We start from the raw sequence: 19,407 nt of genomic DNA, 5'->3' as shown, positions 1-19,407 counted from the left end.
TGACCAGGTCTAGTAAGTTATCTTCAACTCGCGTCACCAATTTTCTTTGTTGGTGCCTCGGTCATCCGCACGGCCTCTGCGTAAATCCAGCAGCATGTCGTATTGCACACCACTGGTAGCGACAACACTCAAGGTGCGTTTTCGTTTGAAAGTAACTTTTCCTTTTCCCTAGCCTCGGTGGGCGTTGGTCACTATATATGGACAAGTATGTTGGTTTTCCAGTCCAAAACGCCTGTTTCGGGCTGTTTAACAAAAGGGACTCAGTCAGATGTCCTTTTTTTTACATCCCGAGCACGAACATCTCTGCCATTCTGCCTATCATGAAGCTACCAACACCTCCATGAGGCTTCTCGAAGCCTCACACCAGTTACCGTATTGCGATTTCTTCCTTCCCATACTTAAGATGACTCCTCAGCCTTCTTAGCCTTGTTCCCTCGGAGCTTGGGCTCGGGCTCGGGCTTGACGGCGCGCTGGGCTCGGCGAATGGCGGAAACACGCTCAACGGCGGCAGAGCGGAGATCGCTGCGGTAGCCAGACTTGGCAGTCAGGTTGGCAACAGCCTTGTAGGTCCTGTTTTGATACTCAGTAAGCTCCCACGGTTCTAGAGAGAGCACCTCGACGCATGCTATCATTTAATTGACTTGAACTCACTTTCGGTTGGACTTGTTGCCGCCGTGGGTGGTCTTGATGAAAGCCTTGGCGGGCTTGGTGGCATCAGTGGTCTTCTTGCTGATGACAGTGACGCCGCCCTTCTCGTTGGGGATGATACCAACAGCCTACCATAATCAAATATTAGTATTCGCCCCGACTCAAGAACCTCTTTTGCATGTTATATGTCGTAATTCGAATTGCGAGTGGAATGTACCTTGTCGTTGACGAAACCAGCGTGCTACTCCCAAACATGTTAGCTGTCAGACTTCAAATCGAAGCATCTTCCTCGTCTCAGCTTCCGCCATCAGATGTATACCTTTCGGGTGTTTTTGTTGGTGAGGTTCAGGGGGTCGTGGGAGAACTGGACGCCGCCATTACGGTTGCTCTTGGACAGGAAGCAGTTGTTGTTGCCTAGAAAACCAAGATGTTAACACGTCTGATTCTTCCACGGCCTTCAAGTCGAAAGTATTGGCAAGACTCACGGACAATCTCCCAGACCAGGTCCGAGGACATGTTGGAAAGCGCGAGGGTAGCCATAATGACGGTTCGGTGGTTTGCGACGACGTAACAGGGTATCTCACAACTCTCAGTCTCTGCTTGCCTCGAAATTGGTGAGGTATTCTCAATGTGTGGGCTCGCTTAACTGCCGCATTACGGTTTAGTGTATTGAACGTGTTCCGCACTTGGATGTGGCGGAGCTGTGGCTAGTGACACGGGCACAGCCTGGCGGCACAGCCTTGGCCATGATGTGAGAGCTTTCAGGTGGAGATCAGCTGAAGCCGGGATTTGGATCGAAGCACCGAGAGCTGCAGCACACCGAGAAACCGAGCCAGCCAGCCGGATTTTTGTCAGGTGCCCAGTCCCTTCCGCCCACCTGGGCAAACAACGACCGTACGCCACCGTAAACGTCGAGACATACGTGTGCCTTTTCCGAATACACTGAGAGTGCGTCCTCGCCTTGAGAAACATCACAAGGCAGCGCATATGCGCCTGTCATGGCAAGATCACCACATCTATACCACGCTTAAAAAGAGCCGTGCAGTCAAGACAGCGCCTTTGCCTTCGTCAGGTCGTTTTGCTTTCGCCGAGTCGTCAGCAACACCGCAGCCAGCAGCATCGTCGTTTCGACATCACTCGCAATATCCCCAAAATCAGAAATTGTCGGCGCATTAGTTGCCGGTGGCCGCACCATGTTATACCTTCTTTTCAGCATCTCCGTCCTCTCCCTTGTGGTTGCCACTGCACTTTTCCTTACACGATCGCATTGGCGGCATTTAGTTCCCGAAATTCGTCTGCCTGGCGCAGACTACATCTACTCCCGGCTGCCTGGCACCTTTGCAGGCGATATTGAAGCCGGCCTTTCAAGCAGTAACTTCGATCTCAGTGGCAATCTAGAATCAGGAGATGGTCGTGCCGGGCTTGACAATGCAAGCAAGGCTGAAATTCTAAAACTGATGAAGAAGAAGAGGATGACGTTTGACCAGGCTCGAAAGGCCTACATGGAGAACCGGTTCAAAGCAAACGGCATTGGCCCCGATGGACGACCTAGAGATCCCAAGTTTGTCAGCTTTTCCTGATCATCCGTTGGTCGGCTCCAAGAAGTCAGTCGAGGCCGACTTCTTACCATTGATCGTCTGTATGATGAGCAAATCCGGGCCAACCAAGGCTAACCTTTTTCTTTTAAACAAAGGCTGCTCATGTGCCGCTCTGGGCTTCTCTCGCCCTTTCGCTCTCCTTGCGCTTCGTCTTCTTGTCTCTCTGCACGGCTGTTTCCGCTCTTTTTATCTTCTGCTTTTCCTAGCCTTTTAATCATGTGTTCTTCCACCTCAACCTCTAGCAAAGCCTCATGCCTTTTTTTTTTGTCTTTCCAATCAATTCTTTCTTTTTACACAAGGATTTCCTTAGTTATTTGAGTATTTGGGACGGGTCCGTAGGGAGTTAAGGTATGCATATTAGGATTATTACGAGGGTATTTGCCGCCGAGTTTGTTCATCTTGAGCTATAGGAATATACATTGTCATTCAAAGAAGAAAATTCAAAAACCTTATTTCAAACGCCGCCACAAGCCTCCGCATTAACACCATGGTTAGTCGATGTCTAAACTTGCGAATACAAAATATGTACAGTTCGAACTGCTCCCCTTATGTCTTTCTCTGTCGTTGTGCCACTCTCATGGCTAGGTTTGCAGCGTTACTGAGACTGTATGTGAGATCAACAGCAGAATAAGGAAGATAGCTGCGGAATCCCTGAACCAGAAGACATGACCTTTTGCTCTTCATTTGGTCTTCTTGGCTTCCTCTTGGGCGGGGCCGTAAGTACGCTCGTCATCGCCCTCAATTTCTTTGACAAATTCATCTACAGCCGTGGACTCTTTCTTCCACTGCTTCTCCGACATCTTTCTCTCCTTTTCAAACATCCAAGCTTCGGGCATGCGGTAGGTACCACCAAGACGGTCAAAGGCAGTAAAAAACTGCCCATAATTGACCTCGAAGCGAGAGTGATGTAGAGAGTGGCAGGCGGCACCGTTGACGATAGGGTTGTTGGTGAGATATTCGCCATCGTGAATAAGGATAGACCAAAAGTTGACGAAAACAAAAAGGACAACATAAGCTACTTTCTGTAGGGGGAAAATGAATGGAAAGATGTGGTATGGAAGCGATTGGGCAAATCCATCCAGAGGGTGGAAAGCATGACTAGCATAAGGCGTAGGCATAATCCACTTGTGGTGAGGCTTGTGCAGATGCTTGTAAACCAAAGGATGGTGAAGATACCGATGGATCCAGTAAATGCAAAAGTCGGTAAAGAGTAAGAATAGGGGAAACTGTAGGATGTTGTACCACATTCCAGGCCCTTCCTCCGTCGTGTCGTAAAGATTGCCGAAGCCTCGGACTTCAAGCAAGAATAGGGGTGCCGTGCAGACAGCCATAAACGGCATCGACTTGTTGGCCTGTTTGATCTCGAGCCAAATTTGGTTCTTTATAAATTTCGGGTGGTTCAGAGTACGCTTGTCGAAGATCAAATAGTAAGATAGGGTGGCAAATATGAAATACACCAGAATGCCGAAAAACCTGCGACACGGAAGATCAGGTTAGGTTGTGGACAAGGACGTAATTAAATGACATGATTGCAGGAAGAATGGGATAGGAATACGGTCAAGAGGAGGGGATGCAAGTCGTACCATGTAATGAAGAAGAGTGTAGCTAGTTGACGATAGGGGTTATCGCGAGTCAAGGAGCTCATGTATGCAGCCCGAGGCGGCTGAATTTGCAAGAACTGGGTGGCAGGCTTATAAGTCCATGACGAGAAGGTATGGGTAGAAGCATTCGCAGTATTCCCATGGGGAAAGTCGTAGAGGTCCGGCCGGAATGGATACAAATACGCGTAGGCGTAATCGGCAATAAAGGTATCCGTGAGTTCCAGCACGATATCCATGGCAGCGACGGATCGAAGTTGTTTGGATCTAAGGGTGGATTGATTTGTTGTAGGGCTTTGCAAAGAGGATATCTGGTCTCCGTGCCGCGGTCTCTTCAAGCCGAGTTTACCGGTTAGTGTTGACAGCACGAGGGTGTTAGTCGTGGTCACACATGAACGAAGTATGCATGTGTGGTGTGTGGTGTGTGGTGTTGACCTTGAATCAACAGTGCACGGCCAACGTGGGCGACACCTGGAACTTGTATTGCAGACAAATGCTTCCAACCCTTGATTGAGGTGGGCCAATTCCCGACCAGTTGACCCAAAGAAAAAAAATCGTTGCCTCGGAGTTTAGACACCGATGCGAAAAAAACGGGGCCTAGCACAGTGCCGACGAGACGTTGCTGTCAGGGGACCTCGCAGTACAGATGTATGTAGTTAAATTATTGATATTCCAATGAGCTCGCTCACTGTCGGTCTAGGTACAATCGCCTTTCAATATGGAATCAATACCATAAGATATGGCAGCCTTGAAGGCATCCCACCAGACATCAAATCATGGCATTAGACGCAATCGCCATGTCGATAAGGTGAATAAGAAGTGAAATCATGCTGACGGCCTGCAACACCATACCGATCACTCGCATAGTGCGTAAGTTACTTGAGATTGGTCGCCCTGGGTTGATGGGCCTTTAAGCGCTCCGGGCAGGCAGAGTTCCGGCTTGAGAGAGTGGCATGATGAGGACATCGGAGCACTGCAGGCCCGATACGTACCTAGTATATTTATTATACACTTATGCAGTTTCATGGACGCTACTAGTTGAATGCACCAGGCCGCAGCACTATGCTGTGGCTAACCCGTGAAAGGGGTTGGAACCAGGTGGCCAGAAGCAGCATCATCATTATCAAACGTCAATAGGTTTGGTTCAATGCATCTACAATCAGACATTGTTATATACTTGAGCATGCACAGGTAAGGTGAACGGGTTCCATGCAAGGTCACGGGAAAAGACAAACCAGACTGCAATCAAAGAAAGCAGGTAGGTTTGGTAGCGTGTAGCTGTGGGGTCCCTCTTTCGGCTGGGGGTACCCTAAGAGCCTTGGAAGGGTCGTAATGAGGTTTGCTGATGCAAACAATTTGGTGCCTAGTCTGCCGGGCAGCCATCAATCGCCGTCTACCGCCGCGGCCTTTGAAACACGGCCACACCGTCTAACTTACCTGCAAATACGCCCCTGTTGCCCACTGCATTGTACACAGCGCTCGAGAACTTTGGGTGATTATGTCGGAGATTGCCGTTGTCGCCGAGCAGCTCGTTTGTGTTGCATCACTTTTTAACGACACCGGATGGGGGTAACTACTACTTGAACAGGTGGAGAAATAGAAACATTTACCAGACATGACGTTTCATGTTACATTATTTAGCCCTACAAATCATCAGTCGCACTGAGCTTTTCGTGGCCGATCTTGGCTCACGTCTGTCAATATCCGATGCCTTGGCGTGTTCATATGGGAGACCTTGATCGATTACTCATGCCGCCCCTCGGAAACAAACCGGGGAAACTTGAAACCCGGTCTTGCAGATATCGCGGTCAGGGGCTCTACCAAACGAAGCACCTGGGCCACGTCAGTTCAATAGGGTAGGTCGTTGTCCACGTGCAACCTGGGGACTGAAACAACCAATGCCGCAAGGCTGCCTTTGTAGAGGTTCGTTCGTCTTTACTCCAAAGGTGGAAACATGATGAAAACGTTGTCTACCGTAGACGTCTGACTTATGAAGTATTGCGTATAGTGCCACCACCAACTGATGGATTGGGCAACGGCACCCAGGATGCGATCTCAGGAGTGGGATATTGTTCAAGTGGGTGGCAACGGGTGTCTCATCCATCGACAACGGTACGGAGTAGAAGCCCGTTGTTTTATGCGCCGAGTCTGGATTCACGGCTTCACTTAAAGCACTCGGTATGACGACTTGCGACGTGAAAGCACGGACGGGGTGGGACATCCGTACAACTCTAGATGCAAGTCGTAAGATGAGAGCCACAAGTCTCATGTCACAGCAGATTACATGATCTGCGTCATGCCGAAGCACCCCATCGTCTTAACAAACCAGTGTCTACCAATATGGGAAGTGACATAATCCTGGTGTTTGACAACGTCTGCAGCGTTGGACTCTCCATCCGATGCCATGCACGCTTACAACGGCGTCGTATCGCACCCGGTTGGGCAAAAAGATGCCAGAAACCAGTACTTTGGCAATCAAGCACCGTACACGCATCTTCACACCGACAGCTCATGCGGTCTGGGAGGCGGAGCTGCCACGGTAGGGAAGCGTTCCTGTGCTGGCGGGATGATCAGCTGAAAACAGATTCACGGGTCTGGCTGGGGTGTGAGAGTTTGCCCGTCGCCGCTGACTGACTGAGACAAGAACTTCTCAGCCACGACTTTGGGTGGATGACACACGAGGTGGTGTTGGAGGTCCTGACCAGGGTTTGGATAGCGTAGCACGGCTTTGAAAGGAAGAAAGCACACCCGACATAATGTGTATGTACGCACATCTATCCCATCACCAGCGGCATTACGATCTCGCATGTCTGGTGCTACAGGACGAGTGCTCTTGTCTCATGAATGACTGTAAGGCAATTCTAGAATCGTGGCACTCTGAATATTCCATACCCCCAGTGTTTCAACTATCAAGTAGAAAGGCAACGTGGAAGCAAAAAAAGGCAAGGGACACGAAAGGACAAAAAAAACAAAAGAAGAATACAAGCATGCTTAATAGACAACCAGGCCAAATCCACACCGGGATCATCAATCGAGGCGTTGGGACAGTCTCAGTAAATAAACATCCCTACTCTAATTAATTCTAGGTACCTTGGTCTAGTCAGCGTGGCATTTGGGACTACCGGACATTTGAAGGTAATACGGATGGAGAGCCACATGCAGCTTGCATCTACCAGACCAGCCAGACCAGCAGCGCCCGTCTGGTGTGATACTTGCCTAGCGCGCGAGCAGCCAGGCTCACACTTGAGTCAGTCAGTCAGTAACAGCACTGACGTACAACATCATTGAAGACTCGACAATTGTTTTCAACCAGTTTGTGTTGGTTGTTGCAGAAGCGAATGGCGGTGGGTCGGGCCAGGCCTAATCCAGCACTCCGATCTAGCACCGCACCCGACCACTATTTGATTCTAATTTGGGGAAAGTATGCACTAAACAAACGATCAATTTATTCAATGCTGTCTGGTCTTGTTCCATTGCCTACCCCGGCGCCACCTGCCTGCCTACTTACCTAGGTAGGCACTAGGCAGATGCTCACCAGACGTCTGCCGCCTCTGCGAGAATTGGTTAGCCCCATTCCCATATCATGTACTCCGTATGTGTACTTAAGTATGTATATGCATGTTTGTTTGTAGGGACATACTGCCCATATCATGTCAGAGGCAGCGTCACATAGTGGGATTTTTCGAGGTCGGCGACCGGCTGACAGGGGCTTTTGCTCTGCCTGCAGCGTGCATTGATATTACAGAGTTGAAGAGCCCTTCTTATGCGCGTGGCGGACAATACATGATACAAGGAGCTACTGCCACGGGCCTGCATCGTCTTCGACTCGCCTGGCACATGACACAGACGGAGTACGGGGCACAAAGTTAAGGTAACTTGATGGCTCAATTGTCCCGAGCACATCAGACTCTGGCGACATTGCAGCCCGTAGTGTTAATGTTCAGTGGACAGACCAACAGACCCACCAGACCTTTGCTCGTGAAGCGTCAACTGGTGAAGCGTGCAGCGTGCAGCGTGCAGCGGTGCGTGCGTGCGGCGTGCAGCCAGCAGCTTGCGGGACAAGGATGACTGGGGCGGGCCAAGAGAGCAGGGATAAAACGGAACATTGAACCAGGGCGCACAGGGCAGACTGATGTCAGCAGGCGCCGAGCCACGAAAACGACGCACAACAAAGGAAATGAGCAGCGGGAAACATGTTTGAAGCGCCAATAGTTAATTGCATGTTCCAACTCTACGACACCCAAGCATGGTAGACACGGGCACATGCATATCGACCAACCATTCATTCACTCAGCACAGCCAGCTGAATCTGCAACAGCAGTTGGAGCTCGCGGTTTCGAATTGTACTTTTAGTACGTACTCCCCATGTGCGGAGTAGACAGCTGGCTTTTCCTGTTCTTGAGGTACCACGGCGGTCGGCAGAGATCCATTAAGCGCTACTGTACTTAAGTACTTAAGTACGCAGCCTGACCCGGATACATGCCTTTTTGGCTCCCGAACATGCCTTGTCTTAATTCGTTGCCGTTCCTAGAAAAGTTGGTATAGTACAAGACATGCTCAAGCACCCCCCTTCAATAAGCTTGGGTGCGTCTGGTTTCCAGCCTACTTGAGCCTGATGCCTGCTGCAGCCAAGCAATCTTACTTTCCACCCTCGTTTTTGTACAATAATCTATATAATGTGCATTAGGCTCGTGTGCAAAAACGTAATACTGCCGACGAGCAGCGGGACTTGAGCCACCCCCAACATTGAAAAACTCGAATCGACGGCGCCACCAGACACAGAGCAACAAATTTAGGTCACCGGAGATTCAGCGGGGAGGCGTTTTGCATGCTAAAGATTTTTGGCGGCCACGCCTCCCCAGTTTCTTCTGTCTGGTTCAACATTCAATGTTGAAGACATGGATGCTTGTTCCTGCCTTGTGGCCCTCTGCCCTGGTCGGCAAAGGATTGACTGCGAAGGATCCTCGGGGGACGCCCTGTGTTAGATTCAGATGTCCACACGCCCAGGCTGCCGCGACACATGTGCAATCAATTGTTATCGGTTATCCTGTCCGATTGACGATGGGCTCACGAACATGGAGCAAACCCCCCAGCCCCCGAGTCGTCGATATGCTGGTCTGTTGCTTATGACTATTTGAGTGCGTACGTACTAGGTACCTATCTACTACTACCTACGGAGTACTAGGTGCCTATATCTACTTAAGTACTAACTAGGTAGGTAGGTACTTGGCATATTACATGACGCCTAGAGGCAACTCAACATTGGATGCGCCATGTATTTCCACCACACGCCCCTGCTATTCTATTCTAACACTTCCATTATCCCACACCCTTTCAGATTCTGTCCCCAGACCATATCACTTGGGAGCAACATTGAAAGCACAGCACCCAAGCAAAGTAGCCTCGTGCTCCAGTGTCTGTCTGGTTCAGGCGTCCATCAACACATGTCAACCTGGTGCTTCGAAGCTGAGACACACGCGCTAAAGCACGTCCCACCGGCCCCTGCTGCATGTCCATGCCCTGGTGTCCTCTCAACCTCTCAACCCCTGCATCCACCACCCGGGGTCTCAGCGCTCCATGCGCCACAGACCATGCCCCATGCAAGTGGCCCGCCGCCCGCTGGCCTTGCAGCCCACAGCTGCTAGTCTCGCTTCCAAATCTCCACTAATCCCATCATCCCCGGCGACTCTTTGCTTCCTCCGTTACCTTTCCTCTTCACCTTTTCCCCCCCCCCTCCCCCTTCCCAGTTGCCATCGTCTCCACCGCCGACAAACATCTCAACTTTGCTTCCTGCTCGTCGCCATCACCCGTCGCCCATCGTCCATCGCCGCGATAACACGACTGGCATCACAGGGCCTACATCCTGCTTCCCGCGCAGCTTCATTCCGCAGTCAGTCGCTTGTTGACCACCACCCATACATCCATCTAGTGAGCCCCACTGCCAGTTGTCGGCGTTGTTGGCGCGCCAGCCTCATCGTTCCGACTACTGAATCGAAGATTGCACCGCTGGCCACGATCGCACTGCAACCTCGACAACGCCACGCCTTTCAGAACATAGCGCATAAGTATAATAGCGATCCCCAGTGGCATTGCGACATTGTCGTTCGCGGACCGAAGCGCTGAACATGTCTATGTACTCTCATCGGGGTATGGGGGCTGTTCCCCCTGGCAACTCGGCGCGCCTCAACGAACTCCTCGACCAAATCAGAGCCGAATTTGAGACCCAGCTTCGCCAGACCGAAGGTTTTGAGCACCAAAGTATGTCAATATTTCATTCTAGTCTTGTTTGCGACCCAATTTCAAGTAATGGTTGACTGATCCGGTGGTACGCACCAACAGTTTCTGCCCAAGTCAGCGAGATGCAGCTGGTCAGGGAAAAGGTGTATGCAATGGAGCAGACACATATGACCCTCAAGCAAAAGTACGTTTGCTCCCTCTTTGTATTTACGCCATGTTCTAAACTTTTTCCCTTTAGATATGAGGAAGAAATCAGCATGCTCCGTCATCAACTTGAAAACGCGCGCAAAGGTGGCCCTCAGCCTGGCATGCCCGGCCCTCCCCAGCATCCCGGCCCTTCTCAGCAACCTCCGTCGATTGCTCCCGGAAACGGCCTCTTTAGTGGCATAATGGCTGGCGGGAATCAAGCTGGACTGGCACCTCCACAGCAGCAGCCGCATGCTCCTCCGCAAGAGCAGCAGATGGGACCTCAACATCAGATGGGCCAAGGGCCTCCTGGACTTCCTGTTCCCCCGCCGCATCCTAATGCGCAACAGCCGCCATACCAGCAAGGCTATCCTCAGGGGCCCGTCTCCAACGGAATGGGCCCTCAACCGCCTCAGAGCACAGCTTCACCAGGGCCAGGACGACGCGGAGTTGGCCGGCCACCTAATGCCGTTGGCCCTGCCACCCCCCAGATCAATACTCCTGTCCCGTATCCAGGCAATGCACAATCGCCTCAGGTTAGCCATCCAACGCCCGACCACGCTCGTATGGGCGGTCCTCGACCACCCCCTGTTGGCAATGCATTGGGTGACCTCGAAGTCGACGCTGTCGCGCCACACAACAAAAAGACGGGCAGTGATTGGTATGCCATCTTCAACCCGGCTGTCCAGCGAGTCTTGGACGTGGATCTCGTCCATTCGCTCACCCACGAGAGTGTGGTATGCTGTGTAAGGTTCAGCCATGATGGTAAATATGTGGCCACCGGCTGCAACAGATCTGCTCAGATCTTTGACGTCCAAACTGGTGAGAAGGTGTGCGTGCTGGAGGACCACAATGCTCAAGATATGACCGCCGATCTGTATATTAGAAGTGTGTGCTTCAGTCCTGACGGCCGCTACCTGGCCACCGGCGCTGAAGATAAGCTGATTCGAGTAAGTTGATCGCCCCGCAAAAACTCATCTGTCCTAGGAAGCCAGTGCTCTCCTTTTCATATTATTTGGGTGGAAATGAAACTAATTTGTGAAAATCTAGGTTTGGGACATTCAATCTCGAACTATTCGCAACCATTTCTCTGGTCATGAGCAAGATATTTACTCACTCGATTTTGCACGCGACGGCCGAACGATTGCATCTGGTAGTGGCGACCGAACAGTCAGGCTGTGGGATATCGAGCAAGGCACCAATACATTGACCTTGACAATTGAAGATGGGGTCACGACCGTTGCAATCTCCCCCGACACGCAGTATGTTGCTGCTGGATCCCTGGATAAGAGTGTTCGCGTTTGGGATATTCACTCCGGATTTCTGGTCGAGCGTCTGGAAGGCCCTGACGGGCACAAGGACTCTGTCTACTCGGTGGCATTCTCGCCAAATGGGAAAGACCTCGTCAGTGGCAGTTTGGACCGAACGATTAAGATGTGGGAGCTTAGTTCCGCACGTGGGGGGCAAAGTGCCGCCCCTAAAGGTGGGAAGTGTGTTAAGACATTTGAGGGCCATCGCGACTTTGTTCTATCGGTTGCTTTGACACCTGATGCCAACTGGGTGTTGTCAGGCTCGAAGGATCGAGGTGTTCAGTTTTGGGATCCTCGCACTGGTACCACACAGCTGATGTTGCAGGGGCATAAGAACTCCGTGATTTCAGTAGCTCCAAGCCCCCAGGGTGCCTACTTTGCTACGGGATCCGGCGATATGAAGGCGCGAATCTGGTCATATCGTCCATTTTAATGGGCAGACCAGCACTGCGGCATGGATCTACACGTCTCGATCCTGGACAGTATGAGCGCAGGATTTCTGACTAGTTGGAGAAGGGAGTGGGCTATTGATACTTGAAGCGGCAAGTTACTACAGTGCTTGTCCAGAGCCGTTGGGAAAATCACTGAGGATGGCGCACAGGCAGAAAAGACAAAGACGCAAAAGACTTTGTACGGGCTTTAGGGATCGTGTGTAGGTAATTTGCAGGTAGCTTTTTCTATATTTTTGGTCTCTACTTTATTATAAATAACTCTTGTTATTACTTGAAATTTCGTGTATTTAGTATGATTTGCTGGGTCTGATGTGATATCGTCAACAGGAACGGAACAATGACCCATTTCTCACGGTGGTGTGACTAGAAGTTTCCATGGTCTTTGCCACTAAATAATGTCTTCGGAGGGCCGAGGCAAATTAAACTACGACAGGGAGTCAAATAAACTAGACAATTCGTCACCAGCTTTCTTCTTCTTTTTCCTGGGCTTCTTGTCCTTCTCCCTGTCCATGTTGGACGTTGCTCTGGCATGTGACTTGATCTCGTCTCGGCTGCGCTTCTTAGACTGGAGGTCCACGGCGTCGTCGCCTGTTTGTATTATAGTCTCTCTGGAAACTACCACACCCCGGTCTGTGTGTTCAGTGCCAATAACGGATGGATGATTCGGCGACGGAGGATTTGGAGACTTTTGCATTGGTAGCTTTGCTTTGGCTGGTGCTGCGTTCTGCGGTAACATGCCTGATAAGAAACCATGGACCTGGCTAAGCACGGTCAGCAGAAACAGGCCCAACGGAGCATGTTGATTGTCCGCAGTAAGTTGACTGAATGCACTACATCTTGGCGGTCAGTGGGAGCGCTTGAGGGGGGATGATGGAAACCAAAACTCACAGAAAAGCACTTGGCAGGACATGTGTATTCAGCCACGAGGCCCGGACGACGGCATGGTCGGTGCGATTGCGACTGCTATCCACGACCGGTTGGTCCAAACACTCGGCGAGGGCCCGGAGGGAGCGACGAAGTATTCCAAATGTCGCCCACCAGTGGGAGGTGCGGTGCTGGTTGTGATGACGATGGTTGAACGCGTCTAGCAGCGGCAAGATGGTATTGAGCGTCGTACTTGCGTGAGGATGGTTGGTAGCTTGAGTTCGTTCAGGGTCAGCGGGTGCTGAAGAGGGTGGTTTGCGCAATTGCTGTGGCTCGGAGGACTGGTTTCGATAGGCCATTATGTCAATCATGGCTCATCGCCAAGCAGAGTGTTCGAGCTGATCGCTCATTGCGGATAAGCTGCCTTTGTCTCTCGTTGGCGGAGGTAGAGAGAGCTCTGGCCGTACTCCGTAGACGGATGCTGATGATGGATTGGGTTCCACAACCACGTTGTGCCCTGGACACTACCAGGAGGGGGTTGGAATAACTATATGTTGGACGCTCTCTGCGGAGCGGTTGGAGAATTGGTCGGCATGTGCAACTCCGGGCTTTTTTTTTTTTGGAGTGTATAAATAATGTGGGTCAAGCACTAAGATAGTGGCCAGGTCGCAGCGCCACATTTTGCTATCAGCTGAGAGCACTTTTTATTCATTCTAAAGTTGGCGATAATACAATAGTTTGAGTAGTGCAAGTGGGCATCTTGGTTCTCCAATCCAGGGCCCAGAGTCACACAGATCGAATCCAAGCCCAAGTACTCCGTACGCGGGTGCTGATTTGCTTGGCCCTCCCCCATGCCCCGAAGGCGGCTGGATGGAAATCTACCTCGGTGCCTAGGTAGGTGACTTGAACCGCGCAGCGTTCATAATGTCCAGCTCTGCAAGGGTCGTGCTATTCGTGCTACCAACCCTAGCTATTCGTGCTACCAACCCTAGCTATTCGTGCTACTACCGCTCGATTTGGCCTAGTGGCTAACTGCCCACACCCCACCATACATTTTCACATACACTCACATGGTCGCGCCCGCTTTTTAAAAATTCAATTAATATTTAAGTTAAATCTATTATTTTTTTAATAATATAAGCTTAAGCGAGTAATATGTTACGAACGACACTACACGAGAGACGGGACGGGACCGCACCAGCTAGGACAGGCACGACCCGTGGGCACGAGAAGAAGGCAGGGGCACGTGACTAGCCACGTGACCTAAAAGGCGATTAAAGACTCAAAGTGTTAAGTTAGCGATCTAAGACGAGACTTAATAGAGTTAAAGGTTAAGCTAGTTAATTAAGGTTTAAAGGGATTAATAGTTAAGCTAATTAATCTAAGACTATAATAAAGAGATAAACGAGTACTTAAGAAGAAGGTATTCTTATAGTTAAATAGTTTAAATCTCTATTAATTAATTTAAGTAATAGTCTTACTATTAAGAGTTATACTCTTAACGGCCTTATTATAATACTACTTAAAAGCTACTCTATAGCATTTAACCTAACTTACTTTCTAAGAAATAGACCTACTATGCCTTAAAACCTAAGCTACCATTATATTTTAATTAATTTTATTTAGTAAGTTACCTTAAAACTTTAAGTAGTAATAACTTTTAAGATGTCTACTTTAAGCGGAAAGACTATTAACCTTAAAGAGATAATAAAGTACCTTTATAATAAGATTATTAAGCTTAAGAAGTAGAATTAATAGCTTCTTAACCGATAAAATAATCTCTACGAGAAACTTAAGGTATAAGAAGAGAAACTTATAATAGTTTAAAATCTTACACTTATATTCTTTATTAATAATAATAATATACTAAAATTCCCTAAGCTTAAATTATATAATAGTTATAAGGGTAATATAAGAAACTTTCTTATATAAGCCTAAGCTTACCTATAAGTTAATAAAAAAATCTATATAATACTTAAGTTACAGATTCTTTATATTAATAACCTCTTAACTAGGAAAGTAATAGAATAGTAGAAGCTAACCCTTCACGTATATCTTAAGCATAGTATTAAAGCTAAAGTAAAAGTTATTTACATCTTCTTTAATTACGAAACCTTTAAAGAATAACTTCTTATTACATTTAAAAACCCTAATAAGTATAAAGAAGCTATATAATAGCTTACTTAACTTAAGTAGACTAGATCTATAGCTTATTACGCTAGGGAGTTTAAACGTATTATAATAAAACTTAACTAGAATACTAAACCTAAAATAAAAGTCTTTTATTAAGGACTTAAAGAAGAAGTAAAGGATAACATTTATTAAGAAGATTATTTTAAGTTATTTAATAACTTTATTAAAATGGTTATTAAGGCAAATAATTATTTATATAAGTAACGTTACGAAAAAAGTTATAGGAAATTTAAATTATATGCTAGGTTTAATAAACCTAATAGTAATAAGCTATACTAAATATTAATAGTATATAGGTACCACGCTAAACCTATAGAACTTAATGCTACGAATAAGAAAAAGGGAAAGACTTATTATAATTATAGTAAAACTAGACACTTTATAAATAAATGTAAAGCCTTAAAGAAGCTATAAAAGCTAATTTCTAAAGGTAAGAAGCTTTATACTATAAACTAAGAAAACTTACCCACGTAAAATCTTAGTATAATAAGTAATAAAGGAAGCTTCACGTTAATAAATAATATTAATTTAAATAAAGATTAGAAATTTAAAATCTAACTAGTATCTAATAACTTTTAGGAATATTAAATACCCTTACTAAAAAGTAAACCTTTACTAGAACGAATTTAAGAAGAAGAGAATTATTTAATTAAGAAAAATAAACTTAAAATTAAATATAAACTCCTTAATTAGACCTTCTATTACAATAATAATTACTATATATATCTTAATAGTAAGTAAGGTAATAAATAGTTTCTACGAGAATAAAAGGGAAGAAGAATAACCCTTATAATATAACTAAAATTATAATAAACTAATTTAAAGATATTAAACGAAAAGTTATACTATACTAAGAATAACGTATATACTACCTAAGCTATAACCCTATAATATAAGGAGAAAGGGAACTATATAACTATAAGTAACTTACTTAGCTTAAGTTTAATTAATATAAATAGTAGATTAAGCGATTACTAAGAAAGCTCTAATAATACGTTAGAAGATAACTACTAATAATAGCGCCTAGAATAACGCGCTAAAGAACGATATAAGGATAGAATTAATAAATCGGGAAATAATAGCTATTATTACAATTAAAACCAATTTCTTAACGGAGATCTAATAGGTCTCTATATACTATAAATATTAGTAGCATAGCACACCTTATAATTAATATAACTATAATAGAATAAAGGATCTAGGTAATAATTAATAGCAGAGTATAAGAAAATTTTATCTCGCTAAATCTTATTAATAGATTATAATTACCTTAAACACCTAAAGATAAGCCCTATTAACTTATAATTATAGAAGAAACTACGGTAAAGTATAGCTAAGAAGTAGTTAATATAAAAGTTACGTAGCTTTTAGTTAATATATAAGGCATAAAACACCAAGTTATACTAGATATTATAGTGATTTTAAAACACGATATTATATTAGAGATACCCTAATTGTAAGCGAGTAATTTATAAGTTAATTAGAGAACCAGCTAACTTTAATAGGATTTACTAGGATACGGTTATAAAGCTAAGAGCAGCTTATAAAGGGTACCTTATTTAGACTATAATAAGCCTCTAGGAATATATATAATTACTAGAGAGCTAAAAGCTAAGATAACGGAGATTCCTAAGGAATACTTAAAGTATAATAAGCTATTTAATAGAGAGCTAGAAATAGGACTACTAGAGTATTTACGCTAAGATTATAAGATTAAACTTTAGCCTAGTATTAAACTAACGTTTAATAAGATTTATTCTTAGAACCTTAAGTAAGATAAGGCGCTTAAGGAGTATTTAAAGGATATATTATAAAAGGGATATATAAGACTATTAAAGTCTTTAATAGAATACCTAATCTTATAGGTATTAAAGAAGAATAAGAAACTATAACTATATATTAATTACTAACACTTAAATAAGATTATAATTAAGAATTAATACCCGTTACCGCTTATAATAGAAATTAGAGATAAAGTTAGAAAAGCTAAATAGTTTACTATACTTAACTTAAAAGAAGCTTATAACCTTATACAAATAAAAGAAAGCTATAAGTAAATAATAGCATTTTAAACTAGTAGAGGATACTATAAATATTTAGTAATACCTTTTAAGCTTATTAACGCACTAGTAATCTTTTAAAGAATAATTAATATAATCTTACGGAAATAACTAGGAGTATTTATAGTTATATACCTTAATAATATTCTTATTTATTTAAATACCCTTAAGGAATATAAACGATATATATATAAGGTACTATAAACTCTATAGAATAATAAACTCTTAGTTAAAGCCTTAAAATACTAGTTCTATTAGAATACTATACACTTTCTAGGGTACGTGCTTATATATAGAGAAATACAAATAAGCCTAAATAAGATTAAAACTATTAAGGAATAGCCTATATTAAAGAATTTAAAAGAAGTTAAAGGATTTATAGCATTTATAAACTTTTATTGTAAGTTCTTAAGTAAATATAAAGACATTTTATAACCTCTTATAAACCTAATAAAGAAAGAAGTTAGCTTTTAATAGAACGAACTAAAAGCTATAGTATTCTAAAAGATAAAAGATTTAATTACGTTAGAACCTATATTAAAAGCACTTAATTAAGATAAACCTTATAAGCTTAAAATAAACGCCTTAGACTTTATACTAGGCGAATAGCTTAAATAACGAGATAATTAAGGAAGATTACACCTAATTATATTCTTTTTAAAGAAACTCTATGAACCTAAACTTAATTATAGAATCTATAATAAAGAACTTATAGCTATTATTAAGTGCTTTAAAGAATAAAGACATTATTTTATAGGAGTAAAGCATTAAATTAAGGTCTATACTAACTATAAGAATCTTATATCGTTCTTAACTATAAAGGATTTAAATAAACGATAGATTAAATGGTATAGAACCCTTATAAATTATAACTTTAAAATTATATATTATAAAGAATTTAAAAATAAAAGAGTAAACGTGCTTAGCTAAAGAGAGAACTTAAAATCGAATAAGCAAGTAAGTAATACACCCTTACTACGCGCTACTAAGAATAGGAACCTTATACTAAGCACTCGAGAAATTAATATAACCTAGTAAGTTAAGCTAAATAAAACATGAATGTATTAGATCGTATTATGCATTAATAATAACAGCTATTTAAATAATTAAAAAACGAAAACGCATCTATTTAAGGAAGGTAAAACCTTCTTATATAATAAACGGTAGTATATTTCTAGTACACTTTAAGAATAGCTTATTAAGGAAATACACGAGCACTTACTACACGAATATTAAGGTGTAGGGAAAACGATTAGTAGGCTAAGAAGATCGTACGACTTTCTAGAAAGCAGAAAAATAGTATAAGAAGTTATTAAGAAATGCGACACGTATAATAAATTAGCACAACACGCACTATACGGAGAATTACAACTAATATCACCACCTAAAAGAGCATAGTAAACTATTATAATAGACTTTATCGTTAAACTACTAAAGTTAAAAGAACCTATAATAGGAGTAGCTTATAATAGCATTTTAATTATTATGGATAAACTTATAAAATACGCCTACTATATTCTATATAAGGAATTAAGTAATACTAAGGACTTAGCGTATATATTCTTTAAAATAGTTATTATATAATATAAATTACTAATAAAGCTTATATTAAATTACAATAAATTATTCACCTTAAACTTTTAGAAATGCCTTATAGAAACTATAAAGATTAAATAAAGCTTATTAATAGTATTTTACCTACAATTAAATAGATAAATAGAAATCTTAAACTAAATACTTGAATAATATTTGCGAAGCTATATTAACTACTAATAGAATAATTGGGTAGAATAGCTACTACTAGTATAATAGGCTTATAATAGCTCTAAGATTAATAATATAAAGATGTTACTATTTAGGGTAAATTACGGATTTAACCCTATTATTGAAATACATGTAACATAAAATGTAAACGCGCTAGTAGCTATAACGCATATAGTAATTATAATAGAAATATAAAAACACTTATAATAAAAATAGATATTTTTATAGAACCAAATAAAACACTACGCGAATAGAAAGAGATTACTAGCGCTAATTCTAAAGGAGAGATATAAAGTATACCTTATTCGTAAAAATATTAAAACTAAGTAACCTAATAATAAACTTAACTAAAAGAAAATTAAACTATTTCTTATTAAACGAAAAATCTTAAATACTAACTACGAACTATTATTACTAAATAGAATGAGAATCTATCCTATATTTCATATATTACTACTAGAGAAAGTATTAGATAAATTTATAATTGCTATAAACAT

The 19,407-nt window shown here is 43.6% G+C and overlaps 5 protein-coding genes across 5 annotated transcripts; 2 read left to right on the top strand and 3 right to left on the bottom strand.

Moving 5' to 3' along the window:
- Window positions 1–398: 398 nt before the first annotated feature.
- Window positions 399–1,188, bottom strand: J3458_003776 (uncharacterized protein; the record flags this gene model as incomplete). The annotated part of the gene is made up of 5 exons (XM_066117957.1): window positions 399–570; window positions 652–776; window positions 866–889; window positions 968–1,062; window positions 1,134–1,188. 5 exons carry the CDS (start codon window positions 1,186–1,188, stop codon window positions 399–401), a joined length of 471 nt encoding a protein of 156 aa, XP_065977752.1.
- A 653-nt stretch (window positions 1,189–1,841) lies between these two features.
- On the top strand, window positions 1,842–2,228 carry J3458_003775 (uncharacterized protein; the record flags this gene model as incomplete). The annotated part of the gene is made up of 1 exon (XM_007808501.1): window positions 1,842–2,228. One exon carries the CDS (start codon window positions 1,842–1,844, stop codon window positions 2,226–2,228), a length of 387 nt encoding a protein of 128 aa, XP_007806692.1.
- A 698-nt stretch (window positions 2,229–2,926) lies between these two features.
- On the bottom strand, window positions 2,927–4,083 carry ERG3_1 (c-5 sterol desaturase; the record flags this gene model as incomplete). Its single annotated transcript, XM_007808502.1, has 2 exons — window positions 2,927–3,719; window positions 3,830–4,083. 2 exons carry the CDS (start codon window positions 4,081–4,083, stop codon window positions 2,927–2,929), a joined length of 1,047 nt encoding a protein of 348 aa, XP_007806693.1.
- Window positions 4,084–9,580: 5,497 nt separating this feature from the next.
- TUP1_1 (general transcription repressor) lies at window positions 9,581–13,621 on the top strand. Its single transcript, XM_066117956.1, has 3 exons — window positions 9,581–10,102; window positions 10,184–11,217; window positions 11,318–13,621. Exons 1-3 carry the CDS (start codon window positions 9,970–9,972, stop codon window positions 12,008–12,010), a joined length of 1,860 nt encoding a protein of 619 aa, XP_065977750.1. The 5' UTR covers window positions 9,581–9,969; the 3' UTR covers window positions 12,011–13,621.
- Window positions 12,454–13,252, bottom strand: RMP1_1 (RNase MRP subunit; the record flags this gene model as incomplete). Its single annotated transcript, XM_066117955.1, has 2 exons — window positions 12,454–12,859; window positions 12,918–13,252. 2 exons carry the CDS (start codon window positions 13,250–13,252, stop codon window positions 12,454–12,456), a joined length of 741 nt encoding a protein of 246 aa, XP_065977751.1.
- Window positions 13,622–19,407: the final 5,786 nt, after the last annotated feature.

The sequence above is a fragment of the Metarhizium acridum genome, assembly GCF_019434415.1.
Source record: "Metarhizium acridum strain ARSEF 324 chromosome Unknown scaffold_13, whole genome shotgun sequence".
Classification (NCBI taxonomy): domain Eukaryota; kingdom Fungi; phylum Ascomycota; class Sordariomycetes; order Hypocreales; family Clavicipitaceae; genus Metarhizium; species Metarhizium acridum.
The sequence above is the reverse complement of the archived record's forward strand: the minus strand, read 5'-3'. Positions and strand labels throughout refer to the sequence as shown.

Excerpts from the sequence above, each read along its gene's own strand:
- TUP1_1 (XM_066117956.1), top strand. The coding sequence starts at position 9,970 with ATGTCTATGTACTCTCATCGGGGTATGGGGGCTGTTCCCCCTGGCAAC. Across the intron at positions 10,103-10,183 it reads CGAAGGTTTTGAGCACCAAA|TTTCTGCCCAAGTCAGCGAG; the intron begins GTATGTCAATAT and ends ACGCACCAACAG. Across the intron at positions 11,218-11,317 it reads CTGAAGATAAGCTGATTCGA|GTTTGGGACATTCAATCTCG; the intron begins GTAAGTTGATCG and ends GTGAAAATCTAG.